General features: G+C 47.7%; 1 protein-coding gene across 1 annotated transcript; it reads right to left on the bottom strand.

The window, feature by feature from the left end:
- Positions 1 to 310: 310 nt before the first annotated feature.
- Positions 311 to 10,806, bottom strand: LOC101599636 (histo-blood group ABO system transferase 2-like). The gene is made up of 6 exons (XM_045138653.1): positions 10,384 to 10,806; positions 6,926 to 6,995; positions 6,191 to 6,250; positions 2,979 to 3,014; positions 2,360 to 2,494; positions 311 to 1,542 (listed from the first exon to the last, which is right to left on the bottom strand). The coding sequence occupies exons 1-6, from the start codon at positions 10,409 to 10,411 to the stop codon at positions 855 to 857; spliced, it is 1,017 nt and encodes a 338-aa protein (XP_044994588.1). The 5' UTR covers positions 10,412 to 10,806; the 3' UTR covers positions 311 to 854.
- Between the last annotated feature and the right edge of the window lie 8,714 nt (positions 10,807 to 19,520).

The raw sequence follows: 19,520 nt of genomic DNA, 5'->3' as shown, positions 1-19,520 counted from the left end.
AAACAATGGGCACACCAGGCCTCTAGCCACTGCAAAAATACTACAGACCATCTTGTGCATCTGGCTCATATGGGTACTGGGGAATCAAACTTGAATCCTTAGGCTTCACAGGCAAGCACCTTAACCACTAAACCATCTCTCCAGCCCCTGATTCTATGTTTTAAAGTCAAGTTTGAAAGTTATAACACTTTATTTGAAAAACTTGTCATTTCCTTATAAATTTTCTGTACTCATGTCATCTTGCCCTTCAATCCTGACCCTAAAATAAGGAAAGTGTTTTGACAGAAGCTTAATTAAAAAAAAACTTGTATTATGTTACAGAAATAAATTTATTCCCAATAATATATAACTAGCAATTTCCAAAGCAAACAAACCTATACACAGGCAATGGCTAAGGTGGACTACTACAAGCCAAAGTGGGCTGGATTAGAGCTAAGCATGGCCAAGTCCTGCAGGTCATGATTACTCCTCCTTGCCTGCCTGCTCCTGAGGGGACTTTTCAGCTGTCAGAGCTCTTACAGAGGACAGGACTGGCACAAGATGAAGATGTGCAAGCCCCCAGGTGACAGAGCGACAGGCTTTCTTCTTTATTTTGAAGGACTCCATCCCTTGTCCCTTGTGGGGTGAGGCTGAGACCACTGCCTCACAGAGCACAGGGGTTGAGGAGCTGAAGGTGGAGGCCACTCCATGAGGCCCCAGCCTGGGACAGAGTGTGCGAAAGGCCAGGTGGAGCAGGGCCTGCTTGAGTCTGAGGTAGAGGATGAGGCTACAGCAATTAGTCTCAGACCCTTTCAGTTCATGGTCAGCACTGGGGCCACAGGCCAGCCGCACAGCCACTCCTGAGACCCTGGCTATCAGTTCCGGATTGCCTCGTGGTTCTTGGGCACGGCCACATATCGCAGCTTCTTCATGACGGAGGGCCAGCCCAGCAGCTGCTGGTCCCACATGTACTCTGGGGACAGCACCTTAGTGGGCTTGTGGTATAGCAGGTACTTGTTCAGGTGGCTCTCATCGTGCCACACGGCCTCAATGCCATTGCCCTGGTCGACCACCATGGCTTCATGACAGGACTTGGTGAGGTGATACACCTCCATTACAGATCCCCCAAAGAAGGCCCCCATGTAGTAAAAATCACCCTCCCCCTGGGGTATGAAGGCCTGAGACTGGGGCCGGCGCTCATAGGTGAAGGCCTCCCGGTTGCTACTGTAGAAACCCGGATGCAGAGTTCCGAAGAGTTCTGACAGGATCTCCACACCCACGTGGTCACGGAACTTCATGTCCACGTCGGCACACACCAGGTAATCCACCTCGTGCTGGAAGCGCTGCTCCGAGAAGCGGCTGATCATCTCCATGCGGTGCATAGACACGTCCTGCCAGCGAGTGTAGTTGCGCACGGTCAGCACCTCCAGCCGCCGTCCTGCTCCCAAGGGCACTTGCGGCACGTCTGCTGGCCGGTCAGTGAAGACATAGTAGTTGACCCTGTGTCCAACCATGAAGTGCTGCTCGGCTGTCTCCAAGAACAACTTCAGGAAGACCACATATCTGTGAGGGGGGATGAGAGGGCAAGGAGAGCCTTAGATGCAGCATCGTCAGGAGCCAGGACGCAGAGCCCCAGACTCCCACTGCAGACTCCACGACCTCCTGACGGCTGTAGGCAGCACAGCCTCACTCTCCAGCCATCCTGACCAATCTGCGGCCATCTCACGTCACCTAATCTATCACAGAAGGGGGGGCATTGGTAATCATCTGAGGAAGGAGAGCTAGGGGCTGCGGGTAGAACCCTTGCAGGTTCCCCTCAGCAGACCACCTCTCCCATGGCACCCCATGGCACCTTCATCCCACCACATCCCACACCCCCAGGTCTGTCCTGGCCGGAGCATTGCACCAGTTCACAGTCCTCTCCACTCTGTGATTCGGTGGGTTTGGTGGGAACTCTGGAGAGTTGGGTGTCTGCACCTCTCCTTTGTTGCTTTTTCTGGGAGTTCGTTTTAGGCAAAGAAGGGTCTCAGTTCCCCAAATGTTCCTTACACAGGAGGCTATCTTGGGGAGAAAACAAGTAAAGCACTTATGTCCTGAGGCAAGGTCCCATATGGACGGCAGTACAGCCAGAGTCAGGACTCATGGTAGGCAGAGAAGGGGAGATGGTCACTAGGGAGAAGGAACAGGTGCAGGTGCTTCCTGGCAGACACAGAGGGAGGGGCAGCTGGCCCAGAGGTCTCATCCCTGGGAGCTTCCAGGCCTGGTGCAGTGCCGCCTGAGCTCAGCAAGGTGGTCCAGTGGAGGAGCCCCTCCCCCATGGCATCCTGATCACAAGGCAGGACTTGATCTACCTTGGCCTCTTTCCCCGGTCATGTCTTACTTTTTGATGGCAAACACGGTCAGTCCAATGGTGGTGTTGCGAAGCCTGAACTGCTCATTGAGGATGTCGATGTTGAAGGTCCCCTCCCACACAATGGGAGCCAGCCATGGAGTCAGGATAAGGACATCGCTCCTACTGCACGGGGAGAGAGCCACATGCAGCATGTAACGCACGTGCCTGCACCCCGGGAGCCTGGGAACCCCTTCCTCAGCCCTCTTCTCCCCAGTTCCCAGGCTGAGCAACCTTCCACCGGGACTCGGCCAGCAGCAGCGGCTCCCCTGACCATCAGGGCTCTTGGGCCACCGAGGAAGCCGAGATTTGTCAGCAGGGGTAGGAAGGAAGCACTCATCACGAGTACCCGCCACCACTGCAGATGCCTTGATGGGCAAGCGATGAGAAACAAGCCACCAGGAGCAGGAGAGCGAGAAATAGAACAGGATGTGGGTGTCCAGATTCGGGAACCAGACAGGCTGACATAGCAGCTAAATGGGGATTTAAGGCAAGTCTTTCTGACCCAGGGCCTTATGCATATTAACTACTTCCCAGGCCAAGGAAATCATTTTCTTAGAGTCTTTGTAGCAAGTTTTACATGATGGGAAATTTCATTGCATCTACTCACGCAGGTGTGAGCACCTTTGGCTGGGTGTAGATCATCCTGCAAAAACAGAACAGGGTAACTGGGTCATTTGGGATGCACATCACAAGGAACCTTTCAGTCCAGGCAGACACACCTACACAGGCTGCTCTAACCACACCCACTGCCATGACAGCCCAGAATTCGAGGACCTGAAGAAACGCCAGCACAGGAGCTCAGTTTCTCCTTCAGTATTTGTCAGTTGAGAAGACGGAATTGATGGCCTGGTCTGGGACAATGTGTGGGTAGTTGTCTATCCCCTTGAGAAGATGCAGAGCCCTCTCTACCTGTCAGTAAGAGCTATGACGTGCATTTCCTACAACAGCTTTTAGAAGTAGAGAATGCGCCGGGGAAACCCAGGGCAGGATTCAAACTGTAGGAGGTGCTGCTGCAAAGTGGCCATGCTCAAGAGATGAGAATGGACAGTGGGTGCCAGTGCCCGGGATGGACAGGAACCGGAAGCCTGGATCATGAGCACAGAGCCACAGATTTGCAAGATGGCAAGTTCTAGAGATGGGGACTGGCAAGATGGCAAATTCTAGAGCTGGGGAGTGGCAAGATGGCTCAGTGATTAACGACAACTGCTTGCAAATTCTGCCAGCCTGGGTTCAATTCCCAAACCAGCCACATAAGCCAAATGCAAAAAGTAGTGCAAGCATCTGGTGTTCACTTGCAGTGGCAAGAGGCCCAGGTACTCCCATAAACACACATGTACAAACACATTTAAAAATCATACATTTAAAAAAAAATTTTTTTTTTTTTTTTTTTGGCCAGGTATGGTAGCACAAGCCTTTAATCTCAGCACTTGGGAAGCAGAGGTAGGAGGACTGTGGTAAGTTCAAGGCCACCCTGAGACTCCATAGTGAATTCCAGGTCAGCCTGGGCTACAGTGAAACCCTACCTCAAAAAAACAAAAAAGCAATCATTTTTTTCAAACATTTTTGATTTTTTATTTATTTATTTGAGAGTGATAGACAGAGAAAGAGGCAGATAGGTAGAGAGAATGGGTTCACCAGGGCCTCCAGCTACTGCAAACTAACTCCAGATGTATGTGCCCCTTGTGTATCTGGCTTATGTGGGTCCTGGGGAATGAAGCCTCGAACCAGGGTCCTTAGGTTTCACAGGCAAGCGCTTAAGCACTAAGCCATCTCTCCAGCCCCAACAATAATCATTTTTAAAATAAAGTTGAGAGAGATGTTGCTGCTGACTGCACGACAGTGAATGTGCTTAATGTGCTAATAGAGCTGCTAAAGTGGTAATCACAGTCAATTCAAGTTCTGTGTATTTCACCATGATTGAAAGCAATAGCAAGTCATAATGGCACCCCCTGTAATTCCAGTCCTTAGGATTTGGAGGAAGGAGGATAGTATGCTCCAGGCTATACAGTCAAATCATGTCACATTAAATAAAAATAAAAACATATCTGGGCGTGGTGGTGCCCGCCTCTAATCCCAGCACTTGGGAGGCAGAGGTAGGAGGATCACCGTGAGTTTGAGGCCACCCTGAGACTACATTGTGAATTCCAGGTCAGCCTGGGCCAGAGTGAGACACTATCTCAAAAAACAAAACAAAAAATATAAAAAATAATTAAAAAAATTTTTTGTTGTTGTTGTTGTTGTTCATTTTTTATTTATTTATTTGAGAGCGACAGACATAGGGAGAAAGACAGATAGAGGGAGAGAGAGAGAATGGGCGCACCACGGCTTCTAGCCACTGCAAACGAACTCCAGATGCGTGCGCCCCTTGTGCATCTGGCTAACGTGGGACCTGGGGAACCGAGCCTCGAACTGGGGTCCTTAGGCTTCACAGGCAAGCACTTAACCACTAAGCCATCTCTCCAGCCCTAAAAAATAATTTTTAAGTAGGGGCTGGCTACTAGTAGGGAGATGGCTCAGCAGTTAAAGGAGCTTGCTTGCAAAGCCTGTGGCTTGGGTTCAATTCCTCAGCCATTCACATTAAATCAGATGGGCAACTGAAGTGGCCTGAGACTCTGGTACAATACACATGTGCACATGTAAACACACACGTGCATGTGCGTATACAATCAAACAAGTCCAACTTTTAAAAAAGAAGTAGGGGTTGGAGAGATGGCTTAGTGATTAAGCACTCGCCTGTGAAGCCTAAGGATCCACGTTTGATTTCCCCAGTACATACTTAGGCAAGATGTACAAGGTGATGCATGCATCTCAAATTCGTCTGCAGCATCGGGAGGCCCTGGCATGCCCATTCCCTCCCCCCCTTCTCTCTCTCTTTCTCTCTCGTAAATAAATAAAAAAGAAGTAAATAAAAAGGATTGGACCAGCTCCACTGACACTACCTGAGATGGTCCCAATTTTCAAAGGTCTGCATTAGTGGAAACTGCCTTCAAGTACCAGGCAAACCAGAAGTCACCCTCTTAAATGCCAATGACATGTGGCTGCTCACACAAAGCCCTGGCTGCACTCTGGTCTCTCAGTGTTTGCAGGACAAACAAGACCAGAGCAGATCCTTGGGAGGATATAGTCAGCCTTTTTCTCTGTCTCTCTGTCTCTCGCTCTCAGTAATGGCAGGTCATAGATGTGAGGCAATTAGAAGGAGGGAGGCAGGAGCGATTCTGGTGCAGGAACCCCAACCCAACTGCATGCTATGGTTCATGGTGGAGCTCAGGGGACCAAGCTGCTGATGGCCAGGACCAGGCAGGATCAGGCCCCAGAGGGCCTCTGACCTTTTGTTCCAGAAGGATCTCTAGGTAGTGTGGGGAGAAGGGGATCAGAGCAGAAAGATAAACATGAGGCTGCTACAAGGTGCCAACAGGCCCAGGAAGGTACAGCAAAGTCCAGGTGTGCCTCCTGAAAGGCAGAATGCCAGGATCTGGGGACAGGGAGGATGGGCTGGCCTCAAACCTGGGCAGCAGCGTAGAAGGCAGAACCTTGCACTCAGCAAGCTGCTTAGGATGAGGGTGTGGACAGGAAGCAGAAGCTGCTATTAGGACACTTCCACCCCAAAGTCAGCCCAGAATCAAGGCAGAACAGAGATTGGGGCTGAATCCACATGTGGAGGCAGCAGTGTCCTCCCTGTGACCCTTAAAGGCTACAGGAGGTGGCAGAAGCTGCTCTGGATTTAGAGGGGACTCAGAGGCATGCATGTGGAGTCGCAAGTGAAGCCAACAGGGCAGCCTGTGTCCTGTCTCCCCTTTACCGTCCTCCGCCATCACTCACCTGGTCTCGGAGGCTCCCAGCCTGCCCACCAGCAGGCTTCTGGGACTCATGGACTCATACCTGCAGGAAGTTCAAGGGAAGAATCTCTTCAGAATGCAGAACAGGGACCTACCTGTCTGTCCTGCCTCCAAAAGTGTGCGTGGGGAGCCATTATAGTGAACACAAACCTCCCTAGCATGGTGGCAAGCTGACCTGGCTTTCAGCACAGCATGGCCCACACCAGCCACATCCCACAGAAGGCAGGTGGGCAGCAGAAAGGACCCTGAGAGCCAGGCCTCCATCTGAGCACGTACAGGAGCTGCAGACAGCCTGCCCATCACACCAGGAACACTCAGCCCAAGGCCACATCAGGGAGTGTTTCCTGGCTGTGTCCACAAATGCCCAAGAATCTGGCAGGGACTTTTTGAGGGCTCAAAGACCTTCTGCATCTGGAAGGGACTGCAGCTCGGGATGCAGGCTTGTCTTTCCCAGGCCTGACCTCACAGCTATGTTAAATGACTTGGCCTCCCAGCTAAAAACCCCCTTTGTGAACTGGGAGAGACAGGGGTTCCCAGGTGAGAATTTTTACTAAGGGCACAAGTGAGGGTTGAACATGCCATCAGCGGAAGTGAACAACTCGCAGCATACGACTGTGGTTGGCACCTTCATCATTGCTGTGGCAGTGGGGACAAGGATAGCTCAGGGGTCCCTCCCAGGGTCTCAGGGGCTGCTCTTCACAAGCTTGGTTTTTCTTACCCAAAGAAGACCAAGATGAGGATTATTAGGAAACAGATCCAAGGATGAAGTGCGAAACATTTTGATTTTCCTGAAAAACAGCGGTGCAAGGTCCAGACACTTGTTGCAGTCAGTGTCCCGTTGCTGGGATGAGCATCTGGACCAGGCACAGTTTAGGGGAGGAAGGGCTTGATGTCGAGCTCAGTGATCCAGGGTGGGGAAGTCCTGGCAATGGAGGAAGCCGCTTCCATACATCCAGGCAGAGAGAAGCCACCGGGCAGCCGGTAAAAATCCAAAAGCAGCAAACATGAACTGGCAGCAAGCAGGACCCAGGCAGAGCCCAAAACCTCTCTGCATACCTGTGAGCTGGAAATCAGATCTGCTCCCAAACACACCTTTGACTGGGCCCAGGATCCACCCCTGGTGATACCTCCTCCAGCCAGGCACACCGGTCCCAATTCGCACACAGCAGGCCAACCTCCGCGCCTGGCTGCCTGTGGCGGGCACCCTTCCTAGTAGCCAGGCCTACAGGTGTTCAGCAAATATCACTGGAGAAATGAGCTGAAGGAATGCGACTAACCTGAGAACAGGCACCAGGTTGTCAGATTCCTCAACATTAAAAAAAAAAAAAAAAGCCAGGGGGGAGGGAGGGTATTACCATGGGATTTTTCTTTTTTCTATGACTAAGTTGGTTTTATTTCAGGAATGCAAAGGCAATTCAACATACACAAATCAAGAAATATAACCCAGCACATATGTTAACTGTGGAGGAGAAATCACATGATTATCTCAATAACTGCAGGAAAACATTTGAGATTCAATATCCCTTCAGGATACCACTAGATTATAGTTATATATGTTATCCTGATAGTCAGCATTGTCGTGAATGGTGAACAACCGGAAGCAATAACTCTAAAGTTGAGAATGAAACAAGGATGTCCATTCTCTGCATTTGTATTCAATATAATGGTGGAATTATTAGCAATTAGGCAAGAAAAAGAAGTAAAAAAGATACCAATGGAACAGGAAGATGTCAAGTTGTCACCAATTGCAGATGCTATGATCCTATTCTTTTTTAAAATTTTTATTAACATTTTCCATGATTATAAAATATATCACCATGGGATATTTTTATAATCATGGAAAATGTTAATAAAAATTGTGAAAAGAAAAAATAATAAAATTAAAATTTTTTAAAAAGCCAGGCATGGTGGTGTACCCTTTAATCCCAGCACTGAGGAGGCAGAGTAGCAGGATTGCCGTGAGATCAAAGTCACCCTGAGAGTACAGAGTGAATTCCAGGTCAGCCTAGGCTAGAGTGAGACCCTACCTCAAAAACAAAAACAAAAATCCCTCCTGAACTTTTAAGAATGTGTGTAGTGTGCACGTGTGTGCTTGTTTGTATGTGTGGGGGTGCACACGTGTGCCTGTGCACATGTGTGTAAGCCAGAGGTCAATGCAGAGGGTCTTACTTGATAGCTCTCTACCTTGCTTTTAGGAGACAGGCTCTCTCACTGAACACTACTCATGGATCAGGCTAACCAAAGTAGCCTGCAAGCCCCAGGGATCTGTCTCCATCTCCACAGCACTTAGATTACAAGACCAGGGCACCATGTTTCTTATATGTGTGCTTGGGATCTGAACTCAGGCCCTCCTGTGTGCCCCATTGAGCCATCTCTCCAGCCCCCAAACCCAACTTTCTTTTCAGTATTTAATTTGCAAACAGAATTGGGGAGGGTAAGAGAAAGAGAGAATGGGCACACCAGAGCCTCTTGCCCCTACAAATCGACTTGGAACTCCAGATGCATGCACCACTTGGTACATCTTGCTTTTTACATGGGTGCTGGGGAAATCAAATCCAGGTCATTAGGTTTTGCAGGCATGCGCCTTAAACACTGAGCCATCTCTCCAGCCCCCAGCCCAAACTTCTTACTCTTCAACACATTCTTTCATCTTGGGGCAGACCCTTGACTGGAAGCTCATGGGTGTGCAAACCTACCATCCAGTCCCTGGTCCTCTAAGGGTCCCAGAGCAGGCTGATAATAACTGAGGAAGTACAGTCCACCAGCATCAGGAACTGATGTGTTTATTATCTTGATTAGGTGACTGGTCCACAGGAATTTAAATGTCAAAAGTTATCAAACTGTACATGTTATATGTGCCTCACTGTATAAAAGCTGCTGAAATAAGTCGAGGACATCGGGAGAAAGGGAGGAGGTAGGAAGGAAATTAGGATCCAGAAAGCATTATCTATAGAAAAGAGGCAGGTGTTTGTCACTGAACAAACCTCAACCGACTCCACTTGTCCTTCCAATGTGTGTGACCTCAGACCACGTTCTAGATCTTCCCAAAGCAAAATGAGGGCAACGTTCACTGTGCATGCAGGGCTTGCAAGCGAGCTCAATGAATGCCACAGGTGATTATTTGTGATTATTTTTCCCCCTTTCTGTAGCTGGTAGTTTGGCTGTGGGGTAATTTAAGTGGAAATAAATTTTTGTTCACTGCTGAGCAATTGTTCCTTGTATGACACACGCACCTGTGTGTGGTGTATACACGTGTGTGCAGATATGTATCACCTCTGCACGTGTGTGTGAGGAGACCAGAGAAAAACATCTCCTCCTGCTTCTCACGTTTCCTTGAGGGGGTCTCTGCCTCAGCCAGCAGCTACTGTCAGTCAGTGAGCCCCAGAAATTCTCTGTCCTCTACCACCAAGGACAGACTGGGGATAGACTTGTGGCCACACAGGTCTTCCCAAAGCAAAATGAAGGCAGCACTCAACTTCCAGAGCTTTCCCTGGAGCTCACTGACCCTGGGCACAGCCTGGCTCAGGATGAGCACTCACCTACCCCTGAGTGAGTGAAGAGACTTGGCCTGCAGACAAACCCCCATAGATCCTCTCTGAGTTTTCCCGGGCCTCCCCCCCCACCCCACAGCCAAGTCAAGCTTCCACACTAGGTCTCCCTCCCCACGTCTTCAAGGCAGAGCCCTTCAGCAGCCATGCGCACCTGCTCTGGCACCTGCGTCCATTTCCCGCCCAGGTGGTCACCCCTGCCGCCGCCCCCACGCCCCTGCGTCCCCAGGCCCTGCTTTCCCAGCTGGGGGCAGGTCCACTTCCCGCCGCGCTGTCCCCAAGTGCCTGTGCCTGCTGAGCCCAAAGGACAGGCTGGCCAGAGAGGACACCCAGCACCTTTGCTAAGAACCTTCTCGTGACTCTGTCGCCCGGTCCCCCGTGGTCTTTCTGGGGGTCCCAGTTAGTCCATGGCAGATGAGTGTGGCGGGAGGACGGGGAGGCGTGGGGACCATCCTGGAGTCCTGGGGCCACCCCTCCTAGCCCCGGTCCAGGAGGTCTGTCTGTCTGGCAGACAGGCGCGCCCGCCCTGCGCGGGGCCTGCGAGGGTCGCGCACGCCCGGGACCCCCACTCGCGTCTCTCCGCAGACAGCTGGGCGCTCAGCCCGCCCGGAGCTCGACCTGCACTCACCTAACCACGTCCAGCTGGGCTTGGGCATGACTCCACCTCGCACCACCCTCCTCCTCCAGCGCAAGGGGACAAGGTGAGCCCGAGGCGCCCACTGCTGGCTAAGAAGACCACACCGTGCCAGGGGACCGGGGCGCAGGCCAACGCCCCTGCCCGCGGGAGAAGATTAGGGGATCCCCTGAACCTAAGCTACGCTGGGTAGGGTCACCACTCGCGGAGACCTGGTCTCCCCCGAAAGCGCCACCTGCGTCACTGGCCCTGATCCCCTGTTCCCAGCAGATCCTCCTGGGTTCCTCGTGGCAGGGTGTTCCCTGACCACCTGACAGCAAAGGATTCGGAGTTTCCGATCACCCGCCACTCGCCACCTGTCACCTGCCCCAGGCCTCACTTGCCAGGGACCGAGCCAGCCATAGGTCGCTCTTCCCCACCCCCATCTCCTTCCGGTGTCATGAAACCCCGCCCCCGTCTCCTTGACTACCGAACACCAGGCGTTTAGTCTCTAGCGCCCCGCCCCCGATAAGAGGACCCTAAAAACCCGCCCCCAGGAGCTCAACCCCCTTTCTCCTGGCTTCCCTGCGCTACTTCTTGGAGAGCCTCTTGCACATGCGGTCCATCCTTGCTGTTCACTTAAACGTACATCCATCCTTCGTTGACATTGGAATGAGTTTCAGCGTGGACTGAAGACCAGAGGCTCTCTAAGAATCTTCTAGGCCTTCAGTGCTGAGGGAAGCAGCCCCCTGGACTGAGCGGCTAGGTTCCTTGACTCTCCAGCCCCGCAGACAGCCGTTGTTACACTGCCTTAAGTCACCCCAGTAAATCCTCTTTTTAATACTACCGATTGAGAGACCCAGGTTAGCCAAAGCTGGAAGAAAAGTCGGGTGTGGCGGTACATGCCCTTAGGCACAGCCCTTAGGACCCTTGGGTAGGAGGATCCGTGTGAGTTCAAGGTCAGCCTGGGCTGGAATAAGACTCTGCCTCAAAAAAGACCCCAAGCGGGCTGGGGAAATGGTTTAGCTGTTAAGACATTTGCCTGCAGAGACTAAGCACCGGCTCGATTCCCCAGGACGTAAGCCAGATGCACAAGGTTGCACATGCATCTGGAGTTCGTTTGCAGTGGCTGGAGACCCTGGCACGTCCATTCTCTTGTTTCTCTCTGCCTCTTCCCCCCCTCCACTTTCTCTCTCTCTCAAATTAATAAATAAAATATGTTTTTTTTTTAAAAAAGCCTTCCATTTCTTGAAAAAAAAAAAAAGATCCCAAGCAGACTGGAAAGATGGCTCAGCAGTTAGGGCATTTGCCTGCAAAGCGTAATGACTTGGGTTTGATTCCCCAGCACTCTGTCCCAGGTCTATCCTTCTACTGGGGGTTCTTGTACAAGAGCATTCTGCACAGGAGTTGCATTAGTCAGATCAAGTCTCTGCCAGAGCAGCCCTCATCCTAACTCCCCACTGCGGCCTTACCTCCTACCACCCATCAATCAGGACACACACACATAGCTCCCAGGACCCTCAGTGCTCTTGCTTGCCCACTGGTCTGGCCCTGCTGCCCCTGAACCTCGGGATGTAGTAGCAGCGAAGTCAGATGATTAGATGTCTGTGGAGAGTACCACAGCCCCTTTCCTGACCTCTCTGGTTCACCTCTAAGGTCCTTGGTGCCCTGGAGTCTGAGGGCCATGGCTGATGGGAGGAAGAAATTCAACACAGTCCAGACTTGGGCACACAGCCAGACCAGCCTTAGGAGAGACAAGACCCATCCCTGCAGACCTGTAACTTCTGGGCAGGGGAGGACTTTAGCAGGTTTCTGATTGGCCCAGGTCTCTCAATAGTAAGCAACTTTTTCAACAAAGTGACTGAGGCCAAATGTCCATGGTGCAGGGTAATTTACCCATCTCTCAGATCCTTTAGATGACAACCTACTCTAGTGGTGCTCCCCAAAGCCCTGGGCAATCTGTACGTGCTCATCTCTTCAGCTGTGGTATGTCACCACTGCACCCCCAATCCCAGCACTCCTCTTCTGACTCTCCAACAGTGCCATTTCCCCACACTGAGCACCTTGCCTGCCCACCCAATAAACAGCCTGTGGCCCCAGCACATTTTGCAGGTCTTACCATTCACGCTAGAATAACAGTTACTGATTCCAGACACTTCTGACACATGGGGCTGAAGGTAAGTGTCAAGGAAAGCCCCAGGACAGGCTGCCTCTGGGATGCTGGGACCCAGGATTCCAGGGGAAACAGTTGCTCCTCTGAGCTGGATGGAGACATGTTTGACTCTGTGGGCCCCCATCCAGGAATTAGGCACAGTGCAGCTTAGAGTCTGGGAAGGCAGAGAGCAGCCCGGTCCTGGCCTCAGCTCCTACTTCCTGAGCAAGCTGAAGAAGACCCTGCACAAGCCAAGAGGGCTTTGTCCAGATTGAGGACCCTGGCAATTTCTGCTTGCCAGGCTCCACCCTGTACTCCCAGCCAGCCTGGCTGTACCACTGGGGGAAAGTGTAATTGATCTATAGGCCTTTTCATAAGTGAGCAGTCAGGATGCTCAATAGAGATGTGAGAAAGGTGCTGCCTGAACCCCTGGCATCCCAAGTGTCCCTAGCATATGTCTACCAGATAGAGTGAGACCTGAAGAACGGAGCTGATGCTCAGAGGCTCCAGCCAGGACCCCACTGCAGCAGCAGAAGCCAAATGGGGGATCCACAGAAGCACCCCTGCCTCATACCCTGCAGGAAACCTAACTCAAAACGAATCCATGCGCAAAACACTGAAGCCAAACTATAAAGCCCATAGAAGAAAGCACAGGGATTTCTTGATGTTGTATTTGATGATAGATTGTTAAATACGACCTGTCTGGTTAAACTTTACTGTCAACTTGACAGTATTTACAATCACCAAGGAAACAATTCTCTGGGTCGGACTGTAAGGGCATTTCCAGGGAGGTTTGACTGTGGAAGACAGATCTAAACCAAAGGTGGGCACCTCTGTTCCATTTTAGGGTCCTGAACCAAATAAAAAGGAGAACGCAAGCTGATCACCAGCATTCATCTCCCTGTTTCCCACCCTGGATGCAATGTGACCAGCTGCCTTAAGCTCCTCCCACCATGCTTCCCTGCCGTAGTGGACCTCAAAGCATGAGCCAAGATAAACCCTTCAATCATGGTTCCATTCAGCTGTCCCCCATAAACTTAGGTGTTCTGAATGTTAGGTTCCCAGCTGATAGAGATTTGGGAATTAACGCCTCCTGGAGGCAGTGCCCTGTTGGGGTGGGTTTATGGGTGTTAGAGCCAGTTTCCCCATGCCAGTGTTTGGCACACTCTCCTGTTGCTATTGTCCACCTGATGTTGGCCAGGGGGTGATGTCCACGCTCTGCTTATGCCATCGTTTTCTCTGCCATCCTGGAGCTTCACCTCAAGTCTGTAAGCCAAAATAACACCCCCCTTTCCCCCCAAAAGCTGTTCTTGGTCAGGTGATTTCTGTCAGCAATACAAACCTTACTCCCTAAGTTTTTTTTTTGTCATAGTAACAGGAAAAGTATATATGACCCAAGAACATAAGACACACACACACACAAAAGTGTATTGGGTCTCATTTAACCTAAAAGCTGTGTGTATCAAAGAACACTATCAAGAGAGTGAGTGACAATCTACGGAGTTGAAGAGGATATTTGTAAGCTATATTTCTGCTAGCTATCTAATATCTAAATGTGTAGAGAACTCTTTCAGCTCAAGGAAAAAGGAAAATTTTAAAAAATATTTATTTATGACTTCTGGTTAAGATGGTGGTGTAGGTACCACGCCAAAGCAGCCTAGGGCGGGGGGAAGACCAAAAAAAAAAAAAAAAAAAAACTCAGCAAAATACACACTTTTACTAAAAAGCGAGGTGTATAGGAAATTGAAATGGCAGGGGAGAAGTAGAAGAGATCCAGAGCATCCAGAGCCCGCACAGGCCGGCAAAAGCAGCCCCGGCAGGTCCGCTGACTGCGGTAGCAGTGGCACACAAGAAAGCCGCCAGGCTCGGCTCGAGCCGCAGAAAAAGCCAGGTGAGGGGAGTTTCCACTCACACCGGAGCTCTCCGCAAACTCTAGAAACGTGAAGGGAGAGCAGCAGTGAACAACGGAGGAGCAGATAAAAAGGTAGAACACGTGGAACAGCGAGAAAACTAGAGCAGCATCAGCCCCCTCTTCTCCCCTACCACCTGTGCCCAGCGAACAGAGCAGTGGTCCCGGGACCCGGCCATGCCAACTTGAGCCAACAGTGGGACCCAACCAGGAGCAGAGTCCAGCAGCAACATCAGCGGCTTGAACACTGGCAACAGTGGCCCCAGTGGCAGCATATCCAGCAGGGGCAGCTTCAGCAGCAGCAGCGGCAGATCCAGCAGCAGCAGCTCCAGTGGCAGCAGTGGCGGATCCAGCAGTGGCAGCTTTAGCAGCAACAGCAACAGATACAGCAACAACAGCTTCAGCAGCAGCAGTAACGGTTCCAGCAGCAGGGGTGCTGATCTGCAGGGCCACAGTTGCCAGGCTCGGTTTGCCCCACAGGAAAAGCCAGGGCCCAGCTCCAGAAATCAGAACAGCGGCCCAACGACCCAACCAGCAACTTGACTGAGACCAAAATCATCCAAAAAGGTAACTGGGATTACACCAGGGAAGGGTCTCACTTGGTCATAAGATGATTTGGATCCTCAACAGACCAGAAATCTTAACCTCTTTGTTGATAGAGGATCTGGTTGTTATAATACCTACTGTTACATAAATACTTGGTGCTGTTTTTTATTGAATGTGTGCAGTGTTTATTTAAATTTTAGAATCTACCTATATTTTATTCCACGCAGCCTACTTAAATACTCCAATAGCAGGCAAAATCAACCCCTAGGAACACCTTTGTAGATACTCTGGGAGTCTTAAGAGCCACACCTAACACCTTAAGCTCCTACCCTGAAGATATATAACATCAGATCAATTGATACAGCTAAGAATACCCAGCTACCTAGAAAATCCAAGCATTAACTTAATCCAAGATGCAAAAATATATACCTTGTAACACAAGAAACACTAAAAAGCAAGACAATATAAGTCTACCTAAAAGTATTAATGCATCAGAAATGACCTCCAGTGAGAATGATTTAGAGGAAATGCCTGAGAAAGATTTCAAAAGAATGATTGTAAATATGTTCAAAGAAGTCAAAGAACAAATCAAAGGAATCAAAGAAGAAATCAAAGAGGAAATCAAAGGAATCAAAGAACGCAGGACACCGATTTCATGAAATAAAGAAGGCAATAGAAGACATAAATAAGGAAATAGAAATAATAAAGAAAAACCAGTCAGAATTACTAGCAATGAAGAACACAGTTAATGAAATAAAAAACTCTGTAGAAAATCTCACCAGTAGAATGGATGAAGGAGAGGACAGAATATCTAAGCTAGAAGACCAGGTGGCAGATCTAATACAGTCCAACAAAGAGAAAGACAAACTTATAGGAAGGTATGAGTGAGAGTTTCAAGATATTTGGGACACTATGAAAAGATCAAATATAAGAATTCAGGGCATAGTAGAAGGAGAAGAATTCCACTCCAAAGGCATAGTAGGTGTCTTCAACCAAATCATAGAAGAAAACTTCCCCCAAATTGGGAAAGAGGTGCCAATGAAGATACAGGAAGCCTTTAGAACTCCAGCCAGACAAAACCTGGAAAGAACATCTCCTTGCCATATTATAATCAAACTACCAAACACACACACCAAAGAAAAAATATTGAAAGCAGTTAGAGAGAAAAATCAAGTTACCTACAAAGGCAAGACCATCAGGATTACAGCAGATTACTCAACACAAACTTTAAAAGCCAAAAGGGCTTGGAGTGATGTATTCCAAGTTCTGAAAGATAACAACTGTCAACCAAGGTTACTTTATCCTGCAAAGCTATCCATTCAAATAGACGGAGAAATAAGGACATTCCATGACAAAAGCAGGTTAAAGGAGTATTTGAAGACAAAACCAGCTCTACAGAAATTACTTGATAGGATCCTCCATGCTGAAGAAAAGGAAAAGCACACATATAAGGAACATAGAAAAAACAAGCAATACTCAAATACTAGTTAATACAAGAGAGCATAGATAGAACCTGAACCACACACACACACACACAAAAACCATGGCAAACATAAATACACACCTTTCAATAATATCTCTTAATATCAACGGCCTCAATTCCCCAACCAAAAGACATAGGTTTGAAGACTGGGTTAAAAAGCAGGATCCTACAATTCATTGTCTCTAAGAAACTCACCTTTCTACAAAGGATAAACATTATCTTAGGGTGAAAGGTTTGAAAACGGTGTTTTAAGCAAATGGTCCTAGAAAAAAAGCAAGCAGGGGTTGCTATCCTAATATCTGACAAGGTATACTTCAGTCCAACGTTAGTCAAGAAAAATAAGGAAGGTCACTTTATATTGATTAAGGGCACACTCTAACAGGAGGACATTACAATCCTAAACATATATTTACCTAACATGGGGGCTCCCAAATTCACCAAACAAACACTATAAGAACTAAGGTCACAGATAACACCAAACACAGTGGTGGTGGGTGATTCTAACACCCCACTCTCATCAATTGACAGGTCATCCCAGGAAAAAATAAATAGAGAGGCATCTGGACTAAATGAGGTCATAGAAGGTGTTGCAGTCTGGTTCTCATTGCTGGTAGAAATCACCCAACCAAGAGTAGCTTCTGGGAAAAAGAGGTTTATTTTGGCTTACAGGCTCGAGGGGAAGCTTCACGATGGCAGGGGAAAATGATGGCATGAGCAGAGGGTGGACATCACCCCCTGGCCAACATAAGATGGACCACAGCAGCAGAAGGGTGTGCCAAACACTGGCATGGGGAAACTGGCTATAAAGCTCATAAGCCCACCCCCAACAATGCACTCCCTCCAGGAAGCATTAATTCCCAAATATCCATCAGCTGGGAACCTAGCATTCAGAACACCTAAGTTTATGGGGGACACCTGAATCAAACCACCACAGAAGGAATGGGCCTAACCGATATATACAGGACATTTCATCCAAATTCTGCAGAATATACATTCTTTTCAGCAGCACATGGAACATTCTCTAAAATAGATCACATATTAGGACACAAAACAAATCTTAACAAATTCAGGTATAATGAAATAATTCCTTGCATTCTCTCTGACCACAATGGAATTAAACTACAAATCAATAACAAGAAAGGCTATAGAGCATACACAAAATCATGGAAACTAAACAATACACTACTAAACGATGAATGGGTCAATGAAAAATCAAGAAGGAAATCAAAAATTTTATTGAGTCAAACGACAATGAGAACATGACATACCAAAATCTCTGGGACACAATGAAGGCAGTCTTAAGAGGTAAATTTATAGCTTTAAGTGCCTATATTAAGAAATTAGAAAGGTCACAAATAAATGACCTAATGCTTCACCTTAAAGCCTTGGAAAAAGAACAAGGCAAACCAAAAATCACTACACAGGAAGAAATAATAAAGATTAAGACAGAAATTAATGATATAGAAATAAAAAAAATCCCAAAAAATTAATGAAACAAAGAGTTGGTTCTTTGAAAGGATAAACAAGATTGCTAAACCCTTAGCAATTCTGACCAAAAGAAAGAGAGAAGAGACACAAATTAATAAAATTAGAGATGAAAAAGGTAACATCACAACAAATTCAGAGAAATTCAAAAAATCATAGGGACATACTATAAAAGCATATACTCCACAAAGTATGAAAATCTGAAAGAAATGGATGATTTCCCTGATTTATATGACCTACCTAAATTAAATCAAGATGAGATTAGTCACTTAAATAGACCTATAACAAGCATGGAGATCTGAACACTTATCAATAATCTCCCAACGAAAAAAAGCCCAGGCCCAGATGGATTCACTGCTGAATTTTATCAGACCGTCAAGGAAGACCTAACACCATTGCTTCTTAAGCTTTTCCAGGAAATAGTAAAAGAAGGATTCCCATCAAAATTCCTTCTATGAAGTCAGCATCACCTTGATACCAAAACCAAGCAAAGATAGAACAAAAGAAGAAAATGACAGACCAATCTCCCTCATGAAAATAGATGCAAAAATTCTCAAAAATATTGGCAAACAGAATACAAGAATATATCAGAAAGATCATTCACCCTGACCAAGTAGGCTTTATCCCAGAGATGCAGGGATGGTTCAATATACACAAATCTATAAATGTAATGCATTATATAAATGGGTTGAAGGACAAAAATCACATGATCATCTCATTGGACGCAGAGAAAGCATTTGACAAAATCCAACATCCCTTCATGATAAAAGTCCTACAGAGACTGGGAATAGAAGGAACATATCTCAATATAATAAAAGCTATTTATGACAAGCCTACAGCCAACATATTACTAAATGGGGAAAAACTGGAAGCTTTTCCACTAAAATCAGGAGCAAGACAAGGGTGTCCACTGTCCCCACTTTTATTTAATATAGTTCTGGAATTCTTAGCCATAGAAATAAGACAAGAGATACATATAAAAGAGATACAAATTGGAAAGGAAGAGATCAAGTTATCATTATTTGCAGATGACATGATTCTATACATAAAGGACCCTAAAGAGACTCTACTAGCAAAATGTTAAAACTGATAAAAACCTACATCCATGTAGCAGGATACAAAACAAATACACAGAAATCAGTAGCCTTCATGTATGCTAACAACAAATACACAGAGGATGAAAGCAGAGAATCACTCCCATTCACAATTGCATCAAAAAAAAAATAAAGTACCTTGGAATAAACCTAACCAAGGAAGTAAAGAATCTCTACAATGAGAACTTTAAAACACTCAAGCGAGAAATTGCAGAAAACACTAGAAAGTGGAAAAACATCCCTTGTTCTTGGACTGGAAGAATCAATATTGTGAAAATGGCAATCTTATCAAAAACAATCTACACATTTAATGCAATCCCTATCAAAATTCCAAAGATATTCTTCATGGAAATAGAAAAAACAATCCAAAAATTCATTTGGAATCACAAAAAACCTCGAATATCTAAAATAATACTAAGCAACAAAAATAAGGCTGGTGGTATCACCATACCTGCATTTAACCTATACTACAGAGCCATAGTA

This window comes from Jaculus jaculus, chromosome 1 (genome assembly GCF_020740685.1).
Source record: "Jaculus jaculus isolate mJacJac1 chromosome 1, mJacJac1.mat.Y.cur, whole genome shotgun sequence".
Taxonomy (NCBI): Eukaryota; Metazoa; Chordata; class Mammalia; order Rodentia; family Dipodidae; genus Jaculus; species Jaculus jaculus.
This window is presented reverse-complemented; position numbering and strand designations above follow the sequence as displayed.

Coding starts and splice junctions, on each gene's coding strand:
- LOC101599636 (XM_045138653.1), bottom strand. CDS start 10,411: ATGCCCAAGCCCAGCTGGACGTGGTTAG. Junction 6,251..6,925: donor CTCATCTTGGTCTTCTTTGG/GTAAGAAAAACC, acceptor AACTTCCTGCAG/GTATGAGTCCATGAGTCCCA. Junction 2,495..2,978: donor CCAAAGGTGCTCACACCTGC/GTGAGTAGATGC, acceptor CTCCCCGTGCAG/TAGGAGCGATGTCCTTATCC.